Source organism: Vanellus vanellus (assembly GCF_965231255.1).
Source record: "Vanellus vanellus genome assembly, chromosome: 6".
Classification (NCBI taxonomy): Eukaryota; Metazoa; Chordata; class Aves; order Charadriiformes; family Charadriidae; genus Vanellus; species Vanellus vanellus.
In genome coordinates this window covers 45,361,940-45,389,128 of record NC_138911.1, presented here as the reverse complement: position 1 = coordinate 45,389,128, position 27,189 = coordinate 45,361,940, and the positions used below count along the sequence as shown (strand labels likewise).

At 42.4% G+C, this 27,189-nt stretch overlaps 1 protein-coding gene across 1 annotated transcript; it reads left to right on the top strand.

The window, feature by feature from the left end:
- Positions 1 to 161: 161 nt before the first annotated feature.
- Positions 162 to 27,094, top strand: ENTPD5 (ectonucleoside triphosphate diphosphohydrolase 5 (inactive)). The gene is made up of 14 exons (XM_082485829.1): positions 162 to 198; positions 5,384 to 5,661; positions 7,007 to 7,086; positions 9,131 to 9,274; positions 9,656 to 9,731; positions 11,359 to 11,394; positions 12,253 to 12,341; positions 17,104 to 17,183; positions 18,732 to 18,793; positions 20,243 to 20,344; positions 21,229 to 21,369; positions 21,723 to 21,779; positions 23,322 to 23,437; positions 23,616 to 27,094. Exons 2-14 carry the CDS (start codon positions 5,445 to 5,447, stop codon positions 23,700 to 23,702), a joined length of 1,287 nt encoding a protein of 428 aa, XP_082341955.1. The 5' UTR covers positions 162 to 198; positions 5,384 to 5,444; the 3' UTR covers positions 23,703 to 27,094.
- Positions 27,095 to 27,189: the final 95 nt, after the last annotated feature.

Here is a 27,189-nt window from a genome sequence, read left to right as displayed (position 1 = left end):
GCCTCGGTTACTGGCCTGCCGCTTCGCCGCGCGCGCCCGCGGCAGCGCCCGCCGCGCGGCGGCCTGTTCCCACGGCAACCGGACGGCGCCATCCTGCGCGGCGACGCGCAACTCGCGCGACGGGGCGCGTCACGCGGGCGCGCTGACGTGACACGCAGGACCGGCGAGATGTGGCGCCGCCCGCGCTCCCGGCGGCCGGTGAGCGCGCGCAGCGGGGGTGTGTGTGTCGGGGGGGGGGGGGGGGGGATGTATGACAGCCCCGCGCTGCCATGGCAACCGCGCCCCTTCCCGCCGCCCTGGCCTACGGCGCCGGTATCAGGAGCGCGAGGGCGGCCGGAGGCCCGCTCGGGGCTGGTGCCGTCCCGCCGGTGAAACCCCTCTTCCCTCCCCTCCCCCCGGGTCCGTGCCTGTTCCCGGCGCCCCGGGAAGGGGTGCGGCGCCGGGGAGCGGCGTGAGACACACCATCTCCCCACCCCGAAAGCCGAGAAGTCGGCGGCGTTTCCGTTACTCCCCGCGGCGCCGCCGCCGCTGCCCGGGGCGGGCGAGAAGGACGCGCTGTCTCGCTGGAGCGGCAGCTGCGGGTGGATATTGAGGGGAAAAAAAAGTGTGTTTGTAAGAGTGTTTCTGCGCAGCGTTACCGGTGCCGGCCGCGGGGGGAGAGCGGCGGGGTCCCGCGGGTCCTGCTCGCCGCCGGTCGGGCACGGGGAGCGGCCGCGGAGTATTTTGCCTGAGGAGAGACAATGAAGGTAGAGGAGGGTTGGGGTTTTTTTACGCGTGTTCGGTGTAGGGGTTTAGAGTGCGGCTGCTCGGCGCGGAGGGAGGCAGAATGGTTTGGCGTTGAGGTGTACAAAAGTTTAGAAACAAAACCCCCAAAATCCATAAAGCCTACAAAGTTTGGGTGTCAGGGTATCAAATTCCCCGTGGGGGAGCTCCGGGGAGCGCTTTCCAGGCGCGCAGCCGGCAGCGGCGAGGAAGTCTGCCCCGGAGCTCTCCCCCGGGCTTAGGGGGAAGCCAGAGCCCTCCCTGCACCCAAAATCCCGCCGCACCCAAAATCCGTTTTCTGAGAATACCGGTCGGTCCCAATAAAAGGCGTTATTTACAGCCCCCGTGTGGTGTACGGTGACAAAGTTGAGAAGGGACTCTCGCTAAGGCGCTGCCGGAGGGTCGGACTAACACGGCGGTCTCCTGGAAAGCCGCCTTGCTCTAATTAAATAGGAAAATTTAAAACCCACTTGGCCGGAAATGAGGATAAATAAGTAATGTGTATTTGGAGCCTCAGTACAGGAAAAAGAGGATTAAAACGGCTGATAACGTGTGTTTGTGACTTGGTTTAAAGCTGTAGATCCGGAGTTTTACCCCAGATGTATGCATTATGTGTGCAAAGAAAATTGTGCCATTGTCCTTATGGAAATGCTGGGAAATTCTGCCAGTGAATTCAGTTATTTTCTCTATTGTGATTTTTAAACGGTATACTTTTAAGAAGCTTAAATTTTTGTCAAAACAATCCAAGAAAGCAACTTTTTTTTTACTAGATAAAAATAAGTCCAGAAAAAATGTAATGACTTTTGGTTTCTGGGAGAAAAAAAGGTAAAAATGTATTTGTCTAGTCATGAGAGTTATGTGTAAAAGCTGCTCATCTGGGAAGTAGATCTTGTTACCGTAAGAGCTGCTCATCTGGAAAGTAGATTTTGTTACTCTTTTAGTGCAGAAAATAGACCTCCTATTCGAAATTAATTTTTGTGTGTTTGAGCAATAAATAGCTATGAATTTAACTACATAATTTATCTATTTTGTTTCCTAAAATATTTTGCGTATTTATAGATCCTAAATATTTCTAATTATTTTCTAGTATTTTTATTTATGTCCAAATATTTCCCAATGATATTTTAGGAAACAGAGGGGAAATTCGTGTCTATGTCAGGTACATTGCTTTTTCTTCCCCTAGGAACAGACTGACTCATCTTTATAGGGAGATGCTCCTGTTGCTGTGGTTTGGGTTTTGAGTGTTCTTTGGTTAGAAATATTCATTCAAGAATGTGGGTGAGACTTTCTCATCTTGAAAAATTACCAGTGTTTCTGTGTATGGTGAACTCTAAGTAAGGTTGTGTTCTGCTGTCTTAAGGTTTATTATTATTATTATTATGGCATTGCGTTCACTTCTGTTGTTTAAGGAGAGTTTGATTGGGTTGGTTTTTTGTTTTGGTTTTTTTTTGGTTTTTTTTTCTTCCTGTTCGTGCTTTCAATTTTGGCAGTATCTCTGCAGCATCCCAGTATTTTTGGATCATACATTCTGTGTAGCTCCCAAATCTTTATATTGGATGTGCTTCAACTTTTTGGTTTAGTATCTAAAATCTGCCTTATACAGATGATATTTACACATGTTTCTCTGTGTTAGGAAATGAATGTTCTACCTTGTGTCACTGGACTCAGGCCAGTGCTGGTAGGTCAACTGTAATGTCTGTGTGAATGTTTTACTAACTTGTTGAACTCTGTTAACTTTCAACTTCTTGAAATTTGTCCTGTGTAATTATGTGAGCATGTTTCACTGCTCGTATTGAGCAAGGATAAACTCAAATTTGAATAAAGCAACTCGGCTGATATTTTATGTGCCTCCATGACCTTATAATTTGCCTGATACGTAGTCCACTCCTACTAGCTGGAAGCGAAGGTGAAGAAGTGCAGGCACAGTGTCTCTTGTCGCAGCACTCTGAAGTGGTTTTCATTAGGAATTTCTGGAGTGGAATAGCTGTTGTTTCCATCCTGCTTCAGGTGTGTGCCTAACGTGTTCACAATTGATTATTACTGCTCATTTATAAAGGCAGTAAGTGGAGCCTACTGATGGTGATCTGTGCGTTTTACCTGCTGAACTGCTTGCCTATATTAATGAGCTTGTGCTCATATTACTGTTACCCTCTTTTCTCCTTTCTGTTTGTTGTTCATTTTATTCATCCTGTTGTATTCTGATCACAGGTAGGATTTTAAGTTGTTTGAGAGGAACTCTTGGAAATATTTTTCCTTCTCAGTAACTAATCTAACACTAAGGGAGTGTTTCATGAGAGTCTAAGGCTCATCCAGTAGTAGATCTGGTAAGAAAAGTATGTGTTAATGATGGCAGTTGCTCAGATATTTTCGGATCATCAGAGATTCTGAGGCTTGCGTAAGTGTCATGTGCCATTTGTAATAGGACTCTGGAGTTTGTTCTCAAGGCAGGTGCTTGCTTTTTATTTGTGATGGTTCAGTAAGCAAAATCCTTACTTTGCATGAAAGTAATAATACCTGACCACCTAGAAGGTAATGCTCGCTCATGCAGCTTATGTTCTGTTAAAACAGCACAGCTTCTTGGATTTTCAGTAGATGAAATGAATGCAAACGTGGGTATTGCCAGCTGCATCTTGGTACAAATCCATAGCTATGAAGCTGCCAAACAGCTCAGTACTTTTCATGAACTCTGTTCAGGACGGGACTTCTAAGTTCTTACAGGTTAGAACTAAGTTCTTACTCATTTCCACATAAAATGTGAACACTTTAGAAACTACTACAGTTGGAGGTGATCTGTCACAGAGGGTGGTCAGGGCTATTGCCCGTTTGTGGAATAGTTAAGTCACTTCTGCCTTCTGCTTCTTTTCAGAGTGTGCTTTTAAGGCAGAGTGGATTAAGAGCTTGTGGTTCTGCCCACAGCTCTCTGCATTTACTAGGAACAGGAGGATACAAATAAAGGTCACAGAAGACAGGCAAGGTTACGCTTCTGCAGTAGGCTGCGACATTTTCTTTGCTCTAGAGATAGTTGAGTGAATTAGAGAGACACTTGAGGAATGATCAGATGTGACATTGTTTACTGAGAATGGGTAAAAGTTAATCTCAGTCGGCTGTAACTGGGGACAAGGGTGAAGGATGGAAGTAATAAAAGTTGTACAACGCTAAATCTGGGTTAAATGGTAGTGGAGGATAAGCGAGTTCTTTGAGTGTGGGAGAAAGGTGTGTGGAAATAGAGACTACGTCAGGTTCACATAGAATGGAAAGGAGAGAGGTTAGGATTATGAATGAATAAATGTAGGATAGAGACGGCAAATAAAGATTTTGAGAGAATGAACATAGTGTGGCTCAGCAGATCGCTAAAAGACGATCAAATGTAAGGGCTAGAGGCAGGTGAGGGTCTTGGGCAGAGCAGATGAACAAGCATATAAAGTAGAATCTTCAGTGCTGTGGGCAGATGGCTGTGTCACCAAGTGTCTGGAGAATGATAAGGAGCTGTTTGCACCTTCTGTATGCTGAGTGCTGTGTCTGTATGTCAATGCAGGCGATACTGCATATGATGGAGCATCTGGCTACATGCTCTTTCCTGCTGTTAAAATGCAAATAACAAAGATAGCTATATATTTTCCTCCTTTTTACCTGGGCACCTAATGAACCTTAACATTTCTGTGCCCACATCTTTTCCTTTATTAGCATTTTTTAGGAAAAAAATATGTGCAAAGAGATATGTGTTAAGGACATGTAGTTGTATCTTGATATCCAATACTGTGTCACACAATTTTGGGGCCTTAGCTTATGGAAGCTGTTGTTCGAAGCTGTGTAAGCAACCTGAGTATTGAGGGCAACTGGTCTAGATGTGAGAGCATGATGGGATTTTGTTGGATTTTTTTGTAATTCTGAAAATGAAAACTGTATCAGGAGAAAATGATGAAAAACCAAAATCAAGACAGGAAGGAAAAGTATAAAAAAAAAATGAGAGGCAGAGCCCAGGTGGACCTTACAGTTCAGTCCTTCTTGTGCAGCACAGGCTTTTCTCGGGAACAAGGATGCTGCTGGAAGGATATGCCTTCAGTGTCTCTGTGCACTAATCTCTCCCAGCAGCTGTTCTGAGCCTGAGATGAAATTCTCTTTGTTTGTGACTCTGAATAACACTTGTGTTCTGCTACAGTATCTCAAGTGTGTAAATGTTAGGGCAAAGCGCTTCTGCCCTGAGCTCCCCTTTGGTGATGCTTCTTTTCAGATAACATTTGCGGTTTTTAGAGGTTCTGAGGACTCTAAATGTTGAGAACCTTCAAACCAAATCAGAGAAAAAAATTGTCTACATAAAATCAAAACCAGAATTAGTGGGAAGCAAACCACTTTAACTCTGCTGTGTTTGGGAAATGGAGAAACCTTTACTCTGAAAGTACAAATTGCTTAGATGCCGTTGTAGCATTAAGTGCAGTAAATCACATCTTCTGGATGAGGTGTTGAAAAGCAGAATATATGTGTATGGACTGTTTTTTGGTTTGGGGTTTTTGTGTTGGGTTTTGTTTGGGTTTGTTTTTGTTTTTTTTTTTTTTATCTCTCTACAGACTTCTTAAGGAAAGGGCTCTTGGTAATTTCCATTACTGCTTTTTTTTCTCTACAGGACCTACTGCAGCTCCGTGATTGCTGATCCATGCTTGACTGCCTCAAGGGGTCCTGGCAAGATGGCATCTTCCAGACTTCCCATCCTCCTAGCATTGGCATTTTCTTCTTTGTCCTTTGTTCTTTCCCATTCAAACAGGGAGATGTGGTTTCAGGATTTCTTTCCACCTAATGTGTGCCCTATAAATGACAAAGCCAACACTTTTTATGGCATAATGTTTGATGCAGGAAGCACTGGAACCCGGATTCACATTTATACCTTTGTGCAGAAGAGCCCAGGTAGGACCCCTTGTCAGTCTGTGCACTTGGAGTATGTTGACTTAGGATCCAACTTCCCAAAAGAGGTGTTGTTTTTTTTTTTTTCTAACACAGCATTTGGGAACAACTGAATATTTCATAGAATGGTTTGGGTTGGAAGGAACCTTAAAGATCATTTAGTTCCAGTCCCCCTGCCATGGGTAGGGACACCTTCCACTAGACCATTTCTACAGTTTGTCCTTCAAATGGTCTTCTGGCAGATGATTATTGTCCATTTGTGGTGGTGTTTTGCTGTGAAAGTATCTTTTTTTATATCTTTTTTTTTTTAGATCTTTTGAAACTTAGAGGTTTAATTCTGGGTATACTGGAGAGTTCTGAATTTCCAAAGATTTTAATCTGTCTCATTGAGTTGGAAAGAGACTTTTTTTGCTAAGTTGCATGTTACCTTAAATTATATGAAGAGATACTTAAATTCTGTGTATGTTTATATGTCACATTTTGTAGTAAATTAAAATCAGTAAATTAAAGAGTTACGAACACCGAAGGTCTGAGCTATTTCCAAGAAAACTTCTATGCCCAGATACACCGCAGTCGAGTATATCTGCTTCTGACACAGTGCAGAGGTACCCAAGTTGGCTGCAGGTCTAACAGGATTCCAGAGGGTGAATTAGCTTGGGTACAGTGAGCCAGCGAGTTTGCAAAGGCTGAAGTCTGGTTGATGGGACTCAGCTAATAAGCATAGTACCTGTGGGGCTTCGCATGATTTCAACCTTAGTTTGGAAGGACTGGTACAACATCCAGCTCTGATGGACTCACTCTGACTTGTAATATGCAATACTCAGGGATAGCTTCTAGACCCAAGCTGCTCTGGGAGCAATGGTCACACTGGTTTGGCTTTGCAGCCAAGTGCTTGAGCCCAGTCAGCTCTGTGTTCATGAGTTGGATGAATCAACTAGAAATAATCAGAAGTTGACTCTGCGTGTCTCAATATGAATTAGAATTTCACAATTAGCTTGGGGACAAAAAGGGAAAGAAATTTTATTAAGATTAGGCAACAGTCATAATACATTGCTATAACTCATTGTAGTTCACAAATGCAAAATGAACATACTTCTAATTATAACAACGTGTTTGTAATAAGTTGTTTGTGAACTTGGAGGATACAAGGGCAACATTCTGTTAAATATGCTCTTGAAGTGAAGGAGCAGTGATGTTTTAAGGGGGGGATAGTATTGTTTGCAGTGGGAAATAAGGATAGTCCCTTTGCAGTGGTTGCAGGCAACCTTTTTGAAACTAAAGAAAAAGAATTGAGTTGTCGACTGTTTCATGTAATTTTCATGTTTCATGTAATTTTTTGTTTGTGCAGAAAACCTTCCAGAGTTGGAAGGGGAAATCTTTGAGTCTGTGAAGCCAGGTCTTTCTGCATATGCTGATCAGCCTGAAAAGGTAAGGCTCTCCTTCATTCCCAGCGAGTTAGTCTTGCTTCTACTAATATCGGTTGGCCTCTACCAAGCAGTTCAAGTATTACTAATTGTAATTGCAGAGAATCAAGAAAAAACTAAAAGATTCTACTATTGGCTCTCTAAACCTGTTGCTCTACTTTTGTGAATTACTTTTTATACAGTGAAATGGGAGCTGTTGTTTTACATATTTCATCAATGGAACGATGGCTTAATTAATTGCTGAAATGCTACATATGACTAGACTGTATGCCTTTGAGTATTTCAAAGAGAAAGTGATTTTTGGCTCTAGCAGCATCCATATTCATTGTTTATTTCTCCTATAGCTACCCCAAATATGAACAAATATATATACTCCTGTTTTATTTACTAATAGTTTTCTCAGTTTTTCCTATTGGTTGAAATTTTAAGTGCTGGTCACAGTTCAAAATGGGCGTATTTTATTTTAATTTGTTTAGTTTAGAAGTAAGGGGTTAAGACTGAGGGGAGTTTCTTTTTTAGTCATGTTACGCTGACAAGCAAAGATGGTTCATTTCTTTGACTTGTAAAAATGTTTAATTTTTTGTGTGTGTATAGTCAGATCTACAAAAGTTAATTTTTGTTAATAAGTCACGGAGAAGGGGAAGAATAAAGATGCACTTAGCAGGTTAAGTCAGGCCTTAATATTTCTCTAAGTGTATTCTCTGCTTCTGTCATCAGACTTCCAATCATTTGTTTGTTTTGATTCTTTACCGTTATCTTTGGAATCATGGCTTGGAAGCCAGTGCTTGGTGATACGGAGTCATACGCTTAAGTCATGCTTAGTTCAAATATTTGATTAAAGTTTTAGCTGAGTAATGGTTTAGGTACAGGCAGTTACTCTTCTACTGCCTTAGGACTTTTGCTGTTTTATTTATATATGGAGTTTTTCAAAACACGTTTGGACAGTTCCATCTTCCACAATCAGATGTATTAATTAACATATAAATGTATAATTTTAATAAGAAATTGAAGTTAGGTGCCATCCTCTTTATCTTCAAATGAGGGTGGTTGTGAATTTGTGCACAGTACTCTTGTTCCATGTCACTCTTGTTCATTTCTGAGTCCTGATCCAATAGAGCAGATACCTAAATTAATCCTGTTGTTGTGATACACAGGGCCAGTCCTGAAGTAAGCTGCCCTTTTTCAGATCCCCCTGCGCTGACAGTAAGCTCTTTCACGAGCTAAAGGAGGTGTCAGAGAAATGATAGATTACATACTCTATCTTCTGTGCTTTGGCAGTCTTGGAGTTGGGGGCTACCACAGGGGGAGTTTCAGGACTCTCATTTTGTTCAGCTGCATTCAGTGCTACAGGAATTTGAGTGAAAAACTTTATGGAAGAGTGAATGGCTTTTGGATTTTTCTTTAAATTTTATTAAATTTCCTATGATTTCACTAAACTGTCTTGTTTGTTGGGTAGGAGAGGAGAACAATTCACCCCAAAAGAAGTTTTTAGAAATTTCACAGGATAATGTTTATTGCTAATGCCAAACTGTAATTGTTAGAGCAGTGTAAATAATTGCAAGCCCAGCAGTAATTCCTGTATGTTGTGTGGTAACCATTACACAGCTGGCATTTTAATTACTTTACTGGTTATGGACACACTTGGAATTCTTATATTGCATTTAATGAAATCTACAGACATTCCCCCTGACTTTGGTAGCTTTAGTCAGTAAGTGTACCATTTAGTTTTGTTGAAGTGCAAGATGTTAGGTTTGTCAGGTAATCAGTTCTCTCACCTCTTTCCATTCTTTCCAAAAAATACCTTCCACAAACAATGAAAATTCTCTTGCCGAAGATATATCTCTGTGTGTATCCTTCCTTCCAATGCAGACATTCTCTTTAAGGTTTTAACGAGATGTCTAGCACAGTTTTCATACTTATCTTGGGTGTGGGTGAGGTATCTTCTGCTATTGAATACTGGTTTCACTAGTTCCGAGGGGAAATTGGGAGGCCTATTTTCTGATGGCCTGCAGGAGGAAACCATAAGAAAAACATCTTTTTCCTTTTAGGGTGCTGAAACTGTCAAAAGATTGTTGGACATGGCCATAGATGCTGTGCCACCTCATCTCTGGAAGAAGACCCCAGTAGTGTTAAAAGCCACAGCTGGATTGCGCTTGCTGTCAGAGGAGAAAGCTCAAGCTCTGCTTTTAGAGGTAATACTAAGATCTTTTGGATGCGCTAGTATTGCTCTCCCTGTTTCGTCTTTTGTGACTCAGTTCTCTATTCTATTTAGCATAAGAGAATTTCAGCTGTGAAAAGTGACTGTAATCCCATGATAGCATCAAACTCACAGACTTTACACTTTCTTGTACGGTCCTGAAATCCTTTGTCTCAATGTGGATAGAAGGCATGGGGAGAGAGACCTACAATACTTGTTTCTTTCTTTCCTGGCCCTTGAAAGAGAACGAATATTGTCTGCACCACACACTTGTCTTATTTTCTACTGCTGTGAAAAAGAAAACTTTTTCTGTCACCCTCAGAGCAGAACAAGACTCTTTAAGACCAAGGAATATAATCATTATTTCTTTCTTCAGGTGAAAGAAGTCTTTGAGGAATCACCATTTCTTGTTCCAGAGGACAGTGTTAGCATCATGGACGGGTCTTATGAAGGTATGTTTTAGAAGGCAGAAAAAGTGAAAGCAAAGAGAAATGGGGGAAAGAGAGATATCTTATGAACATGAGAGGGAAAGAGAAATGGTCACTAAACTAAGGGAAAAAATAAAAGGTTTCTAGCCATGTTTGAAACAATGCAAACCTGCTTTTCCTAAGAGGTGCTGATTACTTGGTCATCTGTTAGGCTACAGATGCAGACATACAAAGTGATTTATGAGTTAGTGAGATTGAAGGTTCATCCAAAACCTTCTGAGGTTCCAGAAGAGAACCTCATCTTGGAAATAAATATGCAGGCTAACCAGCTGATGCCTGCTTTTGGGAACTGGTGGAAAAAAGATGGTGTCCACCTCTGAAAGGCTACATAATGATATATAACAAGCTGGGAAGCTTATGGAAAGTGCCTAGTAAATTCTGCAATATCAGCATTAAAAATAATCTCTTATGATTAGTTCATCAATTACCAGGTTAAGGTTGGAAGCGTTGTGAATGTTAGAGGAAAATGAAGGATAACTGGCAAGTATTAAAAAAATTAGATAATGAAATACATAATAAAATAATAAATTTGGGTATTCTGTTTGGAAAAATGCAGCTAGTAAAGTAGCAAAGGAAGTAACCTAAAATACAAGAAAAGGTGAAATATGTTGTAGGTTTGGAGTGAGTGATAATTTTGCAGTGCAGAATAGGCCACTGTAACATTTTGGCTCCGTATTCGGATGTACTACCTTGGAGAACAGGCAGACAATAATCCTTCTGTATGGATGCCTGATAAGAGCCATCTGTGAGGTTACATTCAGTTCTGAACACTTTGTTATGGCAGATATATTGCCAGTTTGGAAAGTGTTCAAGGAAAGCAAAAAGAATTATCACAATGCTTAAACAACTAATAAATGGAGGAAGATTAAAGATCAAAGTCTGCCCAACAGAAAAGGAGAAGTAACATAAAGCTTGCAAGTATTTGATGAAATGTGGTGCAATGCATAGTATGTCACTAGGATTAACAGGTGAATTGTATAGTAGGGAGAAGTGTTGTATTGACAGAGAGCAGGACCAGTGAGGCATAATAGAGCACAGTGTAGCCTGCCAAGATATATTTTAAAATCCCACTTTTTCTACTGTCACATGTTTGCCTATGTTTGGGTGAGAATCATGCCAGCATCAAGCAAGCCACTGGAGTCAGAGGAGTTGTGTTTCACTGATGACCACTGTCTGTAGTGTAATTGCAGAAACCACAAGATTAAAACAGTGATGTGTATGCAATTTTCCAATTAGGAATTGAAATGCTGGGAGGAAAAAAGTTGCCAAGGAAACTTGTGCATTGTATGAGCTTGTTACTTCTTTGTATATTGTTTGGATAATAGGCATGACTTGTGCATGCTGCCGTTGCATGAATATTACAAATGTTCTACCTACCCAGCTTATGAGAATTTAATGAATCAATAATGCACCATATCACTTACAATTTAAGTTTGAATTAAACTCTGAAGTATGGGGCAGTTATGTTAAGTTAGTAATGATTTCTGGGTAAATAAGTAACGTGGAGGGGTGGTAAGGGTGTGCAGGGGGTTGTGGGAGAATTCAGTGGTGACTTTTTTTTTTGTTTTCCCTTCTTTTTCACTCTTTGCAGGAATTTTAGCCTGGATCACTGTGAACTTTTTGACAGGTAATTAATTCTGTATAACTTATCTCTAAATATGAACATGAATCTCTTCTGCAGAGGTGACCACTCTAAGTTCTTCTGGCTTGGTTGCCATGTCCTGCTTTTCCTCCCCACTGTGGCACCAGTGCTCAAGCATTGGATTGTCTTGGGCAGACTGTGTTCCAAGGGGAAAGCCACACCTGTAGTAAGAAGGAGGCATCTTCACCCAGAAGGTGCTGGGATTTACTCATGACTGGGAGGCACAAGCTGGTTTGTGTAACATATGTAGGGGAGTGGTACTGTTAATCTGTTAGAAGCTGGAAAATGACATTTTACAGTGTTCTTCATCGCCGTGTGAACGATGCAACTAAATTGTGTAACGGGGGATGTACTGGTGCTTTAGCCCTGCGGCTCTAGGAAGCTGTGGGAATGCAATCTGGTGAAAAGAAAATCAGTACTCTAGTAGATGAAAGCAAAAAAGCTGCTATGGGTGAAGAGAAATTATGATAGCTGGTTCTGCTCTGACTATCCTTCATCTCCTACTGCTTTTGACCAGCTGTATGGTCGTTACAGAATTCATGTACTCTCCCTGACAGTCTTCTGCAGGAGATACTTTATCTCTTACTTTCAGCTTTTGCTGAATATCTAAGGATTTATCCGCTTTTGTCTCTTTGGAGGTGAAATTGGAATCAAGGAAGAAAATCCTACGAATCTTTTCATAATACCTGTTCTCTGTGATGTTTGTTGTCTTCGAAGGACAGCTCAGCCCTCCTGTATTGCTGTAACAATGTGATAACTTGTTGGTTGCTTGAACACGCATGCAGTATCCACATTTTAGCATTTGTGTGCTTGGGGCTATTCTGAGCATGATGTTGTTTGCAGGGCAGCTGTCTGGCCAGAACCAGCATACTGTTGGGACCCTGGACTTGGGAGGAGCCTCAACCCAAATCACATTCCTGCCACAGTTTGAGGTGAGGAGTTGGTTACAAGTGTGCGGGTTGGGAAGGCCAGGCCAGTGGAGAGGCCTGAGCACTGCTGTGCTCTCTGGTATCACTGATGTCAGCACTGGCACAAGCAGAACGTCTGTGGTGTACAGAACATCTGTATTTCTGTTCCCTTTGACATCAGCAGTTGGCTGATAGGCACTTGCAAACAAAGGAGCCTGGATAACAACAAAGAAAAAAGAAAGCGAGCAAATGGGTAAAACCAAAGAGAAACAGCTTTTGTTTTCTAGACCCAGGCTGGGAAAGTTCCATTAATGCAGATAATTAATTTGTATTCAGTTAATTGAATTGTAGAACATTTCCAGAGAGTATTCTTGCATTATTACAAGAAATTTAGGGTCTGCCCTGAGTTATCTTTTTTTTTTTTTTTTCTTCCATTCCAGTCTGATAGCAAATCTTCACTAAATTTGGGAGGTGGTGGGAGAGGCAGCATGGAGGGAGGTTTCTCAGGGGGCAAATGTCTTTATACAAATCTCTCTTTGTTTTCTTACCTAATTCTTCTTTGAGAATTCCTCTCTCTGCCCTTCAGCCCATGTCTGCTGTATTAGTCAGGAGTTCTATAGCTCTTTAGAAACAGTTTGAATGGGGATGCAAGTCTAAAAGTCTAAAATTTGCATGGGAAAATTACATGGGTATTTGAAGGGCACTGCAGCATTCTGCACCATGATAGTATGAAGTTGGTTTTGTCCCTCTTTCTGAAGGAGTCCTTAGTTTAACATTTTTTGTTTACAGAAATTAAGATTCTCAAAGGGTGTTTGAGGACTGCAAAACACATGGTTTTCATATCAGAATATCTTAATTCTGTAGTGGTGGGTCATGTTGAAACATGACGTGCAACCTTATCCTGTTCAGCAAAGCCTGAAGTACTCCGGACTTGCCCTCTGTTCAGTGTTGATAACACCTGCTGAAATGGGCACTGGACCAACAGGAAAGGGTGTTGCATGTCAGTGTTTTGGAGAATAAATAGAGCTGTGAAGTAGGCTGAGCTGCTGCTCAGGATTCAAACTTGTCCTTAGAGCCTTGCAGGAAAAGGCCTCGAGGATTTGCTACTGACCGGGACCACTGGTGCGAATTAGTAGGGCAATGTGGAGTCAAGGTTCGTGTTGCCTGCTTGTACGCTACGTCTGCTTCTCACCTGTATTGTCACATTCATACAAAAAAGCACATACATAGCTCAGTGTGTTTCTGAAAAGTTTTTCCTATCTGGCATAATTAGCAAGGATTTCACCCTTTGGTTTGCAAAGGGTTTTCTTTTTTCCCCCTTCCTGCAATCTGAGGCAGTCGCATGTTTGCTTTTGTATTAATTTTGAACAAATTGCTGTAATAGTAAGAGATTCATTAATGAAATATAGATTACAAGCAAATAGAAGACATGTAATGGTAGCTGGAACTGTTTTTAAGGTAGTGTTACGCTTTTCATGATATTATTGCCAAAGTTACAAACAACAGAAAACCAATCTTAACCATTATGAAATTAGAATCATAGAATGGTTTAGGTTGGAAAGGACCTTGAAGATCATTGAGTTCCAACCCCCCTGCCATAGGCAGGGACACTTATCGCTAGAGCAGGTTGCCCAAGGCCATGTCCAGCCTGGCCTTGAACACCTCCAGGGATGGGGCTTCAACAACCTCTCTGGGCAACCTGTTCCAGTGCCTCACCACCCTCAAAGTGAAAAACTTCTTCCTAATGTTTAATCTAAACCTGCCCTCTTCCAGTTTAAAGCCATTCCCCCTCGTCCTATCGCTACATGCCCTAGTAAAAAGTCCTTCCCCAGCTCTCCTGTAGGCCCCCTTTAGGTACTAGAAGGCTGCAATAAGATCTCCTCGGAGCCTTCTCTTCTCCAGGCTGAACAGCCCCAACTCTTTCAGCCTCTCCTCATAGGAGGTGCTCCAGCCCTCAGATCATCCTCGTCTCTCCTCTGGACACGCTCCAGCAGGTCCATGTCCTCCTTATGTTGGGGACTCCAGAGCTGGATGCAATACTCCAGGTGGGGTCTCACGAGAGTGGAGTAGAGGGGCAGAATCACCTCCTTTGACCTGCTGGCCACACTTCTTTTGATGCAGCCCAGGATACGGTTGGCCTTCTGGGCTGCGATCACAAGCTGCTGGCTCATGTTGAGATTCTCGTCAATCAGCACCCCCAGGTCCGTCTCCTCAGGGCTGCTCTCCAGCCATTCCCCGCCAAGCCTGTATTTGTGCTTGGGATTGCCCCGACCCAGATGTAAGACCTTGCACTAGGCCTTGTTGAACTTTATGAAGTTGGCTTGGGCCCACTTCTCCAGCCTGTCCAGGTCCTTCTGGATGGTATCCCTCCCCTCCTGCGTGTCTACCTCGCCAAAGAGTTTGATATCATCGGCAAACTTGCTGAGGGTCCACTCGACCCCACTGTCCATGTCGCTGACAAAGATGTTGAACAGTACAGGCCCCAGTACTGACCCCTGAGGAACACCGCTCGTCACTGGTCTCCACTTGGACATCGAGCCATTGACCACAACTCTTTGAGTGCGACCGTCCAGCCAGTTCTTTATCCACCGAGTGGTCCATTTGTCGAATCCATGTCTCTTCAATTTAGAGAGCAGGATATCGTGTGGGACAGTGTCAAACACTTTGCACAAATCCAAGTAGATGACATCAGTTGGTCTTCCCTTGTCCACTGCCACTGTAACCCCTTCATAGAAGGCCACCAAATTTGTCAGACATGACGTGCCCTTGGTGAAGCCATGCTGGCTGTCACCAATCACCTCCTTGTTTTCTACGTGCCTCAGCAGAGTTTCCAGGAGGATCTGCTCTATGATCTTGCCAGGCACAGAGGTGAGACTGACTGGCCTGTAGTTCTGCAGGTCTTCCTTGTTTCCCTTTTTGAAAATAGGGGTTACGTTTCCCCTTTTCCAGTTGGCAGGAACCTCGCCAGACCGCCATGACTTCTCAAATATAATGGCTAGTGGCTTAGCGACCTCGTCTGCTAGCTCCCTCAGGATGCACAGATGTATCTCATCAGGTCCCATGGACTTGTGCACCTTCAGATTCCTCAGGTGGTCTCGTACTTGATCTTCACCTGCAGTGGGCGGTTCTCCATTTTCCTAATCCTCGTCTTTGCATTCTGGTCAAGGGTAGTGTGGCTGCAGTCCATGCAGTGAAGACTGAGGCAAAACAGTCGTTGAGTACCTCAGCTCTGTCTCTGTCCCAGGTAACCAGTTCTTGCGTTTCCTTCCGGAGAGGGCCCACATTTTCCCTAGCCTTTCTTTTCTCGCTGACATACTTAAAGAAGGATTTTTTTTGTTTGTCTTAATGTCTCTGGCCAGATGTAGTTCTATCTGGGCTTTAGCTTGTCTAACCTGATCCCTGGCTGCTTGAACTATTCCTCTGTATTCCTCCTAGGCTACCCGCCCCTGTTTCCACTCCTTATAGGCCTCCTTTTTCCTTTTGATCATGTCCAGGAGCTCCTTGTTCATCCATGCAGGCCTCCTGGCTTTTCTGCCTGCCTTCCTCTTTGTAGGGATGCAAAAAAATTGTCTGTCTGGTGCCTGCCTCATTTGGAAGGGGTGTAAGGATTTCTACATTTTTGTGAAAGTAAGGCATGAAAAAAGATGGTTTTCTCCAAATAAATTTTTTTCAGGATCTCTCCTTTTGAAAAGTTTTTGTGATGTAAGGTTTAAGAACAGAACTGAAAATATGGCAGAGTCTGGATGTGTTGGGTCAAGGATGTGACTGCCATTCCAGAGCAAATCTGTCCAAGGCCCAAAACAAACTTCAATTTGTATTTGTTTAGGAGAAACTCAAGCTGAATACTGCCAAATCTCTTTCAGCTTCAAGCAGACTTCTGTCTAGGACTCTACAGTTCCAGATCTGTTTGGTGGGTTTTTTTGCTGTATCTGGTTACTTAAGTGGTAACTACAGGGACTCTGCGGCTTCAGTCCTCTCTGAGGTTCTGCTGCTCTGCCCAGAGTAACAGAGAGGGTCTGATATGAATGCACAGGGACAAAAAGGAATGGGAGAATGAGGTCATTAGCAGAGGAAAGACAGAAACTGGGATTGAGACCTTGAGGACTGGAAACAAAGGAACACTAAATGCGCCCTAAACAGGTTCAGATTTACAAGAATATGACAGTCTGGCAAGAGGGTAGGGACTGAGTACCAGTGGGGCAGAGGTGCACACAGAGAGAAGACTGTGGAAGAAAAAAAACTGGAGGTGATGAGACTAGAGGTTAATTTAGAGGAAAGCACTTAAACCAGGAGGTAAAGCAGCTCTAAGACTGGGAATGAGTAGTCCCAGTGTGTCCTTGAGTATCAGCACAACATTTAACATGGTGAAAATGTGGCCTATACTTTAATTTGCATTTTTAATTCTTCTGAGTTCCTGAATTGAGATGTCTAGTCTGACTTGCAAAAGTTCATAGCACTTCTAGTGCAGCTGATTTCAGTTGTAACTTTGTATATACAGACTAGCACGTAAGTACTCTGAAAAATTCAAGTGTCCTGAATTAGAAAGCATTTTCGTCCTGATCTGTTGCACTTCCCTATTATACATTACACACAAAGATGCATATAAATTAACTCAGTGTTAGAAGCTGCAGATATTACCACAGTGGAAAACTGTTCTTTGTTTTCAAAGCAGATCAGATGAGTGTGCAGTAAACCCTATGGGTATATCTGTGATATTACATCAAAGTTGGTTATTTTTCATTGCATAATAGAAACTAAAAGATTTCTTCTTTTACTTAACTTTTAGGAAACTTTGAAGGAAACCCCTGGGGATTTTCTTACCTCATTTGAAATGTTTAATAGCACCTACAAGCTCTATACCCACAGGTGAGGAGCAAAAAGGCTGCTGTCTCCGCTGGGGAAATCAGTCTTTCTGCAGCCCCTGAGCTAACCACGAATGGCCATGTCATCCCGTTACCAGCTGTTGGGACCATGACTTTTTCACTAGTTTTCTTATCTGCTTGAAACATTAGTTGAAGTGGAACGTGACATTAGTTGACTGGAAACGTTCCAGGATCATAGTTAATATCACTGCAAGAGAATACTAGTCAGTCTGTCAAATGAAGAAGAAGCATTATGAGTCGCTGTATTTAAGGAGATGAATTCTTATTACTGGATTCAAGCCAAATATTCTGGACCAAGCAGAAAGGTGGATATTGTGCCAGTAGTCAGAACTGAACCTGGTCAGAGATTTGGAAAGAGGACCTTCCTCAGACATTTTCCCTCTTAGTTCTTAGTATGAAATGGCACATCTCATGAGCAGCTGGACAAAAAGTAAAACCTAGACTGATGTAAACCAAAGAGAGACAACCACAGGCAGCTGATACAGACGGTGGAGCAGAAGAGATTCTTGAACCAATCGGAGGTGATACTTGGCCTGAAATAATATAGTTGTGCTTACTGCATTAAGCTAACAAGTTTCTGAGATGTCTGCAGTGAAATCCAGAGAGTTAAACTGCATGACTTACAGTCCAATGAGAACTCAGCCATGTATAATAGAGAGTTGGTCTCAGCCTGTCACTAGTGGGGTGAAGACTAATACCCCAGTCAGTTACAGAATATGCTTACTTGACAGCAAAGCTGGTTTAATAGTCCTCCTATTCTACTGCTTACATTTACTGATGTAACTGATTGCTGTATTCACCAATGCAGTCCATTAGATCAGTTAAAATAATTGAGATTGAAAATCATCTCCTAAAAAATGAAGGAGCTGGAGGTTAGTTTAACTCTGATTATTCTGTAAACATTTGTATTGACTTGACTAAAGGGATAAGTAGCCAAACACAGAGATGGGAATGAAAGGCCAACAGGTTTTTAATCTAGCTGTGTTACTGAAGCCAGCAACATGTAATGACATTCTCATAAATGTTGTTCACATCCTAGCTTGTGATGACTATAGCAATAAGCTGTGGAGTCAAACAGAGGTGAATTTCACACAAAGGCCCAGCTCCCATTTAGGGGGAGGTTCTGCAGTTTCCTATTAGTTCTGCCCTAAGAGCAGAGTCTTATGTGTGTGACATAACAATGGCCATCCTATTGCCCATGCACTCCTCACATATCCTTCTTTCTCCCTTGTTTTTAAGATTGTGCAGTTTTGCTTTCTGTGAATGTCTTGTGGAAATGTCACATCAGCTCTAACCACTTTCTGTAGTTTTAGATTTATCTGTTTTACAGCTCTTTGTAATTCTTGGGTTTGTGTCACTCTTTTGGTACTTGGAATTGTTCTGCCAAAGGGAATTCTCTGTTTTAGGGAGGGGAGGCTTGTGGGAACCAGAGGGAGGAAATTTGGTTTGGGTGTTCCAGGATTTTGGAAGAGGCTATGGGTGAAGCGTACCAGATGTGCAAGAATTAAAACTGTAATGTCTGTCTTTGCAGCTATTTGGGGTTTGGACTAAAAGCTGCCAGACTAGCAACACTTGGAGCTTTGAATATAGAAGGTATGTTCATATGATAAAACATCCAAGATTTTTGAAGAGATGGTTAGACTTGGTCTTGTGTCAGCAGCTCATTTCCCATGTCTTCACTTCTGTATCTTGTGCTTTTCTATGTTTTTGCTGGTATAGATCTGTCTGGAAGCAGGCTACTGCTCCTTAAGGAGTTGTTTTGTGAGACAGCTGCTTTCCCTTGTTTCCAGGTTCAGCCAGCAGTGAGACTGAGTGCAAATTCCAGAAATGCACTCATGGGAACATACAAACACCTTACAGACGTGGCTAGCCACAAACACACAGCTTTACAAGCATCCACAGAAACACAAACAGCACGAATAGATCCTTATCCTAAGGATAGCTGCTTAGGCCAAACCCACTTTATAGGTCTCCCTGGTATCTGCCTGGCCCACCGTGTTCCCCCAGACTTCCTGTTGTATTCACTGACTAGTCTAGCTTGGAGTCCATGAGCATATCAGAGACACTCTCACTCACTAACTTGAATGCATACTCACATTCCTGAGTCTTTCCAGTCTCTGACCCAGACCTTAAGTCCTTCCAATCTTCATGCCCAGACCTTGGGCCTCTCGTCCAGGCTCTGGCCAGGATGTGGTGTCTTTCCACCTCACTTGCCAGCTAAATGGACTTGTATTAATTACTGGAATGTACTCAAATCAAAAATAGTTGGGAATAGGGTTTAAGAAGAATATAGGACACACTGCAGTGATTGGTCACATAGCTCAGCCAGAAAAGTATACTGACCAGCTTCCTGCTTAGTTGTGATTGCCTTATTTTTTTGTCCCTTCTGTCTTCCTACAGTTGCACTTCCCTGATCCCTTGATTCCCCCTTTCCCTGCCTTTGAGCCTTCCCCTAAACGTCCCGTAGTAAATTTTGCACAGTCCCACAATCCCCTCTCAACCATTCTGTCAGAAGTTTGCTTTTTTTGTAAGACCTGTGCTGGCCATAATAATCATATTCTCCTCTTATCAGTTAGAGTATTTCTGGTTGAACCCTTCAAGGGTTCCACAGTCAGTAGATCCTGTAGAGGCCATTGATCAGTGGTTTAGGAGTTTGTCTTCATTGCTCAGTTGCTTTGTTTGTCTCGGTTATCTGCTGTTTGTTATGGTTTGTGTATCTGTGCGTTTAATTTGTTACCTCTCTTGTTTCTTATGGTGAACAGCCATTACCCAGATATCCTTGTACCAATTCTCTCTCATTAACAAATGACAAGTCCAGCTGCTCTGCTGCTTGCAGGACAAAAGGGACACAACTTTTCCAGACTGAGACTGGTCCTTTAATTCATAATCAGTTGGTGCAGCATCCATCAATTCAGATTTCTGTACTTTCGCTTAAAGACCTTAATGAAGATCTTTCAGCCTTTTCTTTTCTGGTTCTGCATATTGATCAGTAACTGTGTTAAATTTTATCCTTTCTGACTCTCCCCCCTGGTTTCATTCCAGCTGTGGATGGACAAATGTTCCGCAGTTCTTGTTTACCAAAGCAGCTGGAGGCAGAGTGGCACTTTGGGGGAGTGAAATACCAATATGGCGGCAACAAAGAAGGTAAACTAAGGAGACTTGTTGCTTCTTGTAAGATAAGTCTTGTCTCCAGAATCTGAGTTTTTCCTTTGCAAATACTCCATCAGTTACTTTGGGTTATGAAGGATACCTGGCCAGTAATAGATGTGGACTTTTGACAGAGCCAAAGAAAGATCTGAAGCTGTAAAAGTAGCTGGCTTGTACTCTCCAGCTGTGATCTCTTATTACAGATGCTACCTTTATAGGAAACGTTAAGAGTTACTTGTGCAAATAAGAGAGTTTTTCCTGAGGCTTTGAGCTAAGTGCAAGAACTCAGGCTGTTTTAGGGTACAATAACCGGTAGGTCAAAGGGTATCTCACTTTTGGAACTATAATATACTTAATATACTATCCCTAATGCTGCATACAGAGGGTGAAGCTGTGACTAGAACAGACCTCTTTGGTGACTGATGTTGCTTTGCTTTACAACGAGGAACATGAGAGCTGAGATGCAGATTTAGTGTGTGTGTGGAGTGGATTGATAAAATGATGATGTGATGGGGAGGGAAAGTAAGGTTTTATCTAGCAGGTGGTAGCAAATGTAAATGAGATTCTGCTGACCATCAACCATAACAATGGGAGTTTTGCCTGATGTGGAGGAAGCTTTTTGTGCCCCTACGCTAGTTTGCGCAATGCACCTTTCAGATACTGCTATGATCTGCTCTAAATGGTTCCACTTGATGATGGTGATTTAGAGTCTCTGCCTGCATGCAGGTGCCATGCTGGGTTACAGAAGGGATATCTAGGCTCTTCTCACCTCTTCTGATAATTTTAATCTCTGCTTCTTCCCTTTTCATCCCATTGCCACCGATTCTTCCATTTCCTGGACATGCCTCTCTGGCTCACCCCTTCTGTGTTTGTCCTGACAGGAGAAACAGGGTTCAAGCCTTGCTACGTGGAAGTCCTCAAGGTTGTCAAAGGGAAACTGCACCAACCAGATGAGATACGTGGAAGTTCCTTCTATGCTTTCTCCTATTACTATGATCGCGCAGTTGACACCAACCTAATTGGTAAATTGGTTTGGGATAATCTACTATGTGTGAGCATGTCAACCAGAAGGTAGACAGAGGAACACTGGAGGCTGGAGCCATGGGGAGCAGGGAAAAGGAATGGTGCTGAGAAAGAGGAAATACACAAAATACTTTCAGGGAATGAACGTTGTATCCATCATTGCAGTTTGTTCAGAGTCCAGCAGATGAGACTTGTGCTCTGAGCTCCAGTTATACTTGCAGCTCTGTCCTCTGTTACCAACAGATCTCACTCCTAGCCCAGTGTCACTGAGTTGCGCTCTAGGGTCAACTTAGATACAGAACACAAATGCTTTCAGGTCTGTGATGATGTTTTCTCACCTCTTCCTTTTCAGATTATGAACAGGGAGGTGTTCTGGAAGTGAGAGATTTTGAAAGAAAAGCCAAAGAAGGTAATAATCATGAGACTTGGGAAACTGGTGGGGATGAGAAATAACAAAAATATGAATGTCTATAGGCAGTACATAATGTGAGTTTGACTTGAAAAAAAAAAGTTTGTTTAACCCTTGTTCCTCTTATACCTTCCGTGTTGTGTTACTGAGCTTTTATTAGCTAATAGTTGTAGCTGTTGCAGAAGAAAGTACTGAAGAGCAGCAAGGGGAAACAAAGCGTTAGCAGCTTTGCAGCTCTGTTCAGGAGAGGAGGGAGATAGATCATAAATGTCAGTACAAAAGAAAATGAATTTGCTGTATCAAGAGCTCCTTCTGTCAAACAGCAACTCTCTGAGTTTAGGAGAGTGCTGGCTTCTGCAAGTCGGTCACCTTAAATCCTTTTTAATCTCTAACAAAATGCAGGGAGAGAGCAGAGGTTGTTTAAGTCTGACAGCTTCTTCTGCATTCCTTTCCCTCCCCCTGACTTTTTTTCCTGAATGCTTGTTCTAGTTTTGTGCCTTCTGTGAAAAAAGAGCTCCCACCGTGCCATGCTACCGATGGCTATAACTTTAGCTTACAGAGCAAGACGTTACCTCTGAATTGTTATCATCCTCATGATGATTAGTAGACATATTTGTCACCAGAAGATGCTTAACTATGTAGTTCAGGACAGGACCTAAATTTTAATGATTTTTTCAGTTAAACTTAATCTCCCTAGAAACTCTGATAGTTTTGAACAGGGGGGATTAGGCTCTAAAGTTTGTGTTTTGTTTGGTTGGTTTTGTTTCCCTGGATACTGAGAGAGCTTATTTCCAAAGATGCAGCTAAGATGTTATCTAACACCGTCAAACGATTGATTTAGCTTTAGAGCATCAGGAGATCAATTCTGTGATCCTAAATTAATGCTCCTCTTTCTCATTTCAATAGTAGGAGGATGCTGCTTATCAGTTTCTAAAAAAAAAGTGAACTCTGCTCTTGATGCTTGTAGAACAGGGCAGTAACAGTATGTCCAGAAGATGACACTTAGGGTAAATCCATTTCCCAGTCACTGTCACCCTTACTGTGGAATCTTGACTTAGCTGCAGTGAGGGAGTGGTTGGTTGGGCAATAGACTCTTCTATATCCTTGGACATGTGTGGTTGAAAAAAAAATAAAAGAAACTGCCAGCGTACAAGGTGGCATCTGTTACTGGAGCCATACTTGGAGACTGACAAGGAAGACAAATGATGCTGTGTTCTTGAAAGACTAAGTAATAACCAACTCCCCGCCACTTACCAGTTCAGCAGAGATTCAGACTTCAAAAGAGCTATGCGGATTATGTTGCTGTAATAAAAGATGTACTTATGATGGAGCTAAGAGAAACTGGAAGTACAATATGGCTTATTCTCCAACATTATAGAAAAGCTGTGTAGCATGTACCATGTGTCATATGTACCCATTAATAGAAGTGGGTGGCTTGTTTTAGTAGGCTTTGGCTTGAGGTCAGTTCAAATGTATAATGTAGATGAAAGCTCCTTTATTTTGCTGAGATCCTTTTTTTTTATTATTTATTTTATTCTACAGTCTGTGATAACATGGAGAGGTACAACTCAGCCAGTCCTTTCCTCTGCATGGATCTCACTTACATCACCGCTTTACTAAAGGAAGGCTTTGGATTTAGGGACAACACGCTCTTACAGGTGAGAAAAAACAGTTAACTCCCAAAGCCAGCTTCCAAATTTCTGTTACCAATCAACATGCATTAGTTCATTTTTCTGGCTAATTATCTATTGAGTCTTTCCAGAGTCATTACATGTAGTTGGTGTCATCTGTGCAACACATGAATCTTGGGAACAACTTCTTTGTCTTCCTTTATAGTTAACAAAGAAGGTGAACAACATAGAGACAAGCTGGACTTTGGGTGCTACCTTTCACCTACTGCAGTCTCTGGGAATAACCTATTGAGCTGTGACGTTCCTGTGGACTTCAGCATTTCTGAAAGGCTGAGAAAGCAGATTGAAATCTCCAGGTACATTGATTCAGCTGGAATTGGTCACGGAGCAGAACATGGACCAAAGCTATAGAACAGATCTTCACCTCGGATTGGCATCATGCATAATGAGAGTTGCCCGCAGTATGATTTATAATTGTGATTGCCATAAATGATCCAGAAGCTGCCTTCTGAAAGTCAAAAGGCCTAAACTCCAGCAGAGTATCCGCAAGGGGCTCAAAACCAGCTTTCACCAGCACGTTTGTATAGCATCCCATTGCTAGAAGCACTGAGTACCTGGCATGTGGTGGCAGACTACAGACACGTGACTTCTCCCCGTTTTATTTTAAACATACGTAACTTAAGTTTGCTTGTGAGATGTTAAGGACAGAAATTAAAGATGGTATCAACAGTCATTCAGAGAAAAGTGAACGACTCTGGATGCTGCCAGCCTCAGCGTTCCAAATACCTGGCTGTTAGCTTGGCTAATACATTGCAAGAAGCCTCTAGTCTTTCAAGAAGGGGCCTGCTATAAGCACACTTTGGGCATGGTTTTGGGAAAGGTGTTGGCTAAAACGGGTGGTAATTCACCAAGCATTTCTTTAGGCAGCAATCATTTCCTAATCTCAATATGTGCCTGACTGTTTGTGTTCCGTTTTGCTGCCCTTTACAAGCCTGCAGCTATACTGTACATCTGGCTACCAGATAACTCATTTAGCATGTAGTTGTAACACATAGTTGTGCTGGCACAACTAGGCAGCAGTGCCAGCTATTTAAACTCCACTGCCAAAAGAAATGCTTGTCACATTACACCCACAGGGAAATTAAGGGTGCAGTCAGATAAAACACCATTTCTGATGGCTCACTTTGCCGTGCGAGGCAGTACTGTGTCTCTGCTCTCAGCAAGGCACTCCCACAGCCTTATTTCCTCTGATGCTGGTGCTCCTCAGGTTCTTTGGTGAACCAATTCACGACACCAAACTTGAGTTAAATCAGCTCACCAAAGAGTCAAGTCTAGCTAGCGCAAGGGAAATAGGCATTGCACAGCCTGGAGAGACCTGCTGGGCCAGCGAGGTATTAGAACACCACAGACCATTTTGTTAGAGTGACCTCTAAGCTGTGGTTTCCTGTCTGAAAGTTGAGGCTTATCACTTCCTGCACTCTCCTTATGAACCTCCTCTGAATGCAGAGCTGTGGTGAAACAAGTTGTTTTTTCAGTTGTTTAATAGATGAAAATAGGTAGAGTGGAATTAGCATCAGAAACAGAGGCAAAACAAGAGCAGAAGTAGCTTTGCTTTCTTATACCTTGTTTTCTTATCCCTTGTTCATTTTAAATTGTTTTAAACTTCATTTCTCTTTAATTGGACTCATAAAATGGTCCCAAAATGGTGTACAGCTGAATGTAGGATCTTGGTTTTCTTGTTTAATTCGCTATAGAGAACATGAAGATTGTTCCAGTACTTTAAGGCTCCACGTGCAGACCTTGCATTTTCCTAAATAGAAACAGCTGTGGAGACAACTTTTCCACCCCATTAAATAGTTGGCAGCTAGCTCATCAAAAATTAGTATCTTTTACTCACCATGGAATGTGTAAGGTAAAGATGAATTTACCCCAGTCATAAGAACAGAGAGGTATTACTCATGGACTAAGGGAAGCTTTTATCCATTGATCTCTTATGATGAACACTTTCCTGTCAGGCATTTGCAGTTACTTATTTGGTACAACACACCTTTCCCACTTCTGTAAAACCAAAGATTGCCCTCACGCTACCTTCTCTGCAAACTGGACTTGAAAATTATTGGTAATTCCCAGCAAGGGGAGGAAGTAGTGCACTCATGCCCTCACTAATCTTGTCAAGCAATTTGGAGACTTAGGAATTTGCCTTACTGTGAATATTAGTCCGCTTCCTCAAGTTAGCGGTGCAGGTTTGACTGTGGCTGATTAAGCTATCTCCCCTTCTCACATCTCCGGTTTTATGGCGCTAGGGTACAAGGAATGCTTTTGATTGAACAAGTTCCATCAGCAACAGGAGTCCGCGGGTTGGGGATGGAGCTACTGATACTCATCCCACCACTGACACCTTGCTGTAAATTCAGGTTGTTTCTTTGAAATATGCAATGCTTATCCTACCTGTACTACTCCTTACCAGAAGCTGTTTTGAGATCTGTGTTGGGAAACTTCTTAGTGTCACACCAAACTTCTGTTCCTTCCTCACTAGGAGCTTCTGTTTGAACATGAAGAAAGTAGTTGTGGCCTCTTCTCAACCACAAACATTTCTTATTCTCCTTCTTAGTGTTTGGCAAAAGTTCATTTATGGTCTGGTCTGCACAACAAGGTGACTGCCAACGCATTCATTTTGTCTTCAGTGAACAATTCTATTCACTTTTCTATTCTCAGAGAACACAAACCAGGATGCAGTGGTTACTAGGCAGGCCGTGTTCCTGCTGAGAACTAGCTAATTTAATAATCCAAAAGTAGCCTTTCAGTCTGAGCCAGTGCTATGACAAACTCTTACAAGATCTTGGGGCAGAGCCATAGGCAGCAAGACTGTATTTGAAATAGGAAGGGAAGGTGGGATGTTGTATGTAAGGAACAAGCAACAGCAGCTCATCTGCCAGCTGAATAGACGCTAGCCCTGAGGAGGAGTAAGGGTTTTGGTTTTGTGTGAAGGGAGGATGGTCTAGAACCAGACAGGTACCACACAGAGGAAGCTTCTGTGTTCTTTGCCTCAGACTCTGGTACTACAAATGCTAGGTGGAAGCATCTGCTTCCCAGTACCAAAGTTGCATTAAATCTGAATGCTCAGGGCTCTCCTTTGTCAGTGGCACAATTTATTACCTGAAGCAAAACTGCTGCTTTCTCTCAGGGGCCTGATCCTGCAGTCAACCAAACTCTGCTCAAAGGTTTCTTTTGTAAGAAATTGCAGAACTGAGCCCCTGCTGTTTACATCTGAACTACTCAAGGTGGGTGGGGGATCTAGAGAAGCTAGTCAAGTCCTCACACTTACCCTAGTGCAATGAGATTATTTATTAGCTTAACTAAAGACTAAGCAGCCTTTTAAGAGAAGAGTTCTACTTGCAGCCCTCATTTTTCTCTCCTCCATAATGTCTTTTCGCCAGTCACTAACAAGAACTGCCTAACATGAGTGACTGAAGAAGCACCAGTAATGGCTTTCAGTTCAAAACTTTTCATTCTTTCTGATGTTAATTCCTGATTCTGGTCAGCCATATGTGTAAGTCTTGCCCATAGGCAGTGCTCACTTAATTTTGTGAGTGTCAAATGTCTCATGCAGGCGGCTGGTGTTTGGAACCTAAGACAGAATATCTTGAATGTCTATTTTAGTAAATAAAGCTTTTTTAACAATGTTCAAGACTTTGTGGTGCAGTTTTCTTTCCTAGATAGTATTGTTGTCTTCCATCTCTTTTTCATGAAGCCTTTAAGACTAGGCAGTTCTACAAAAA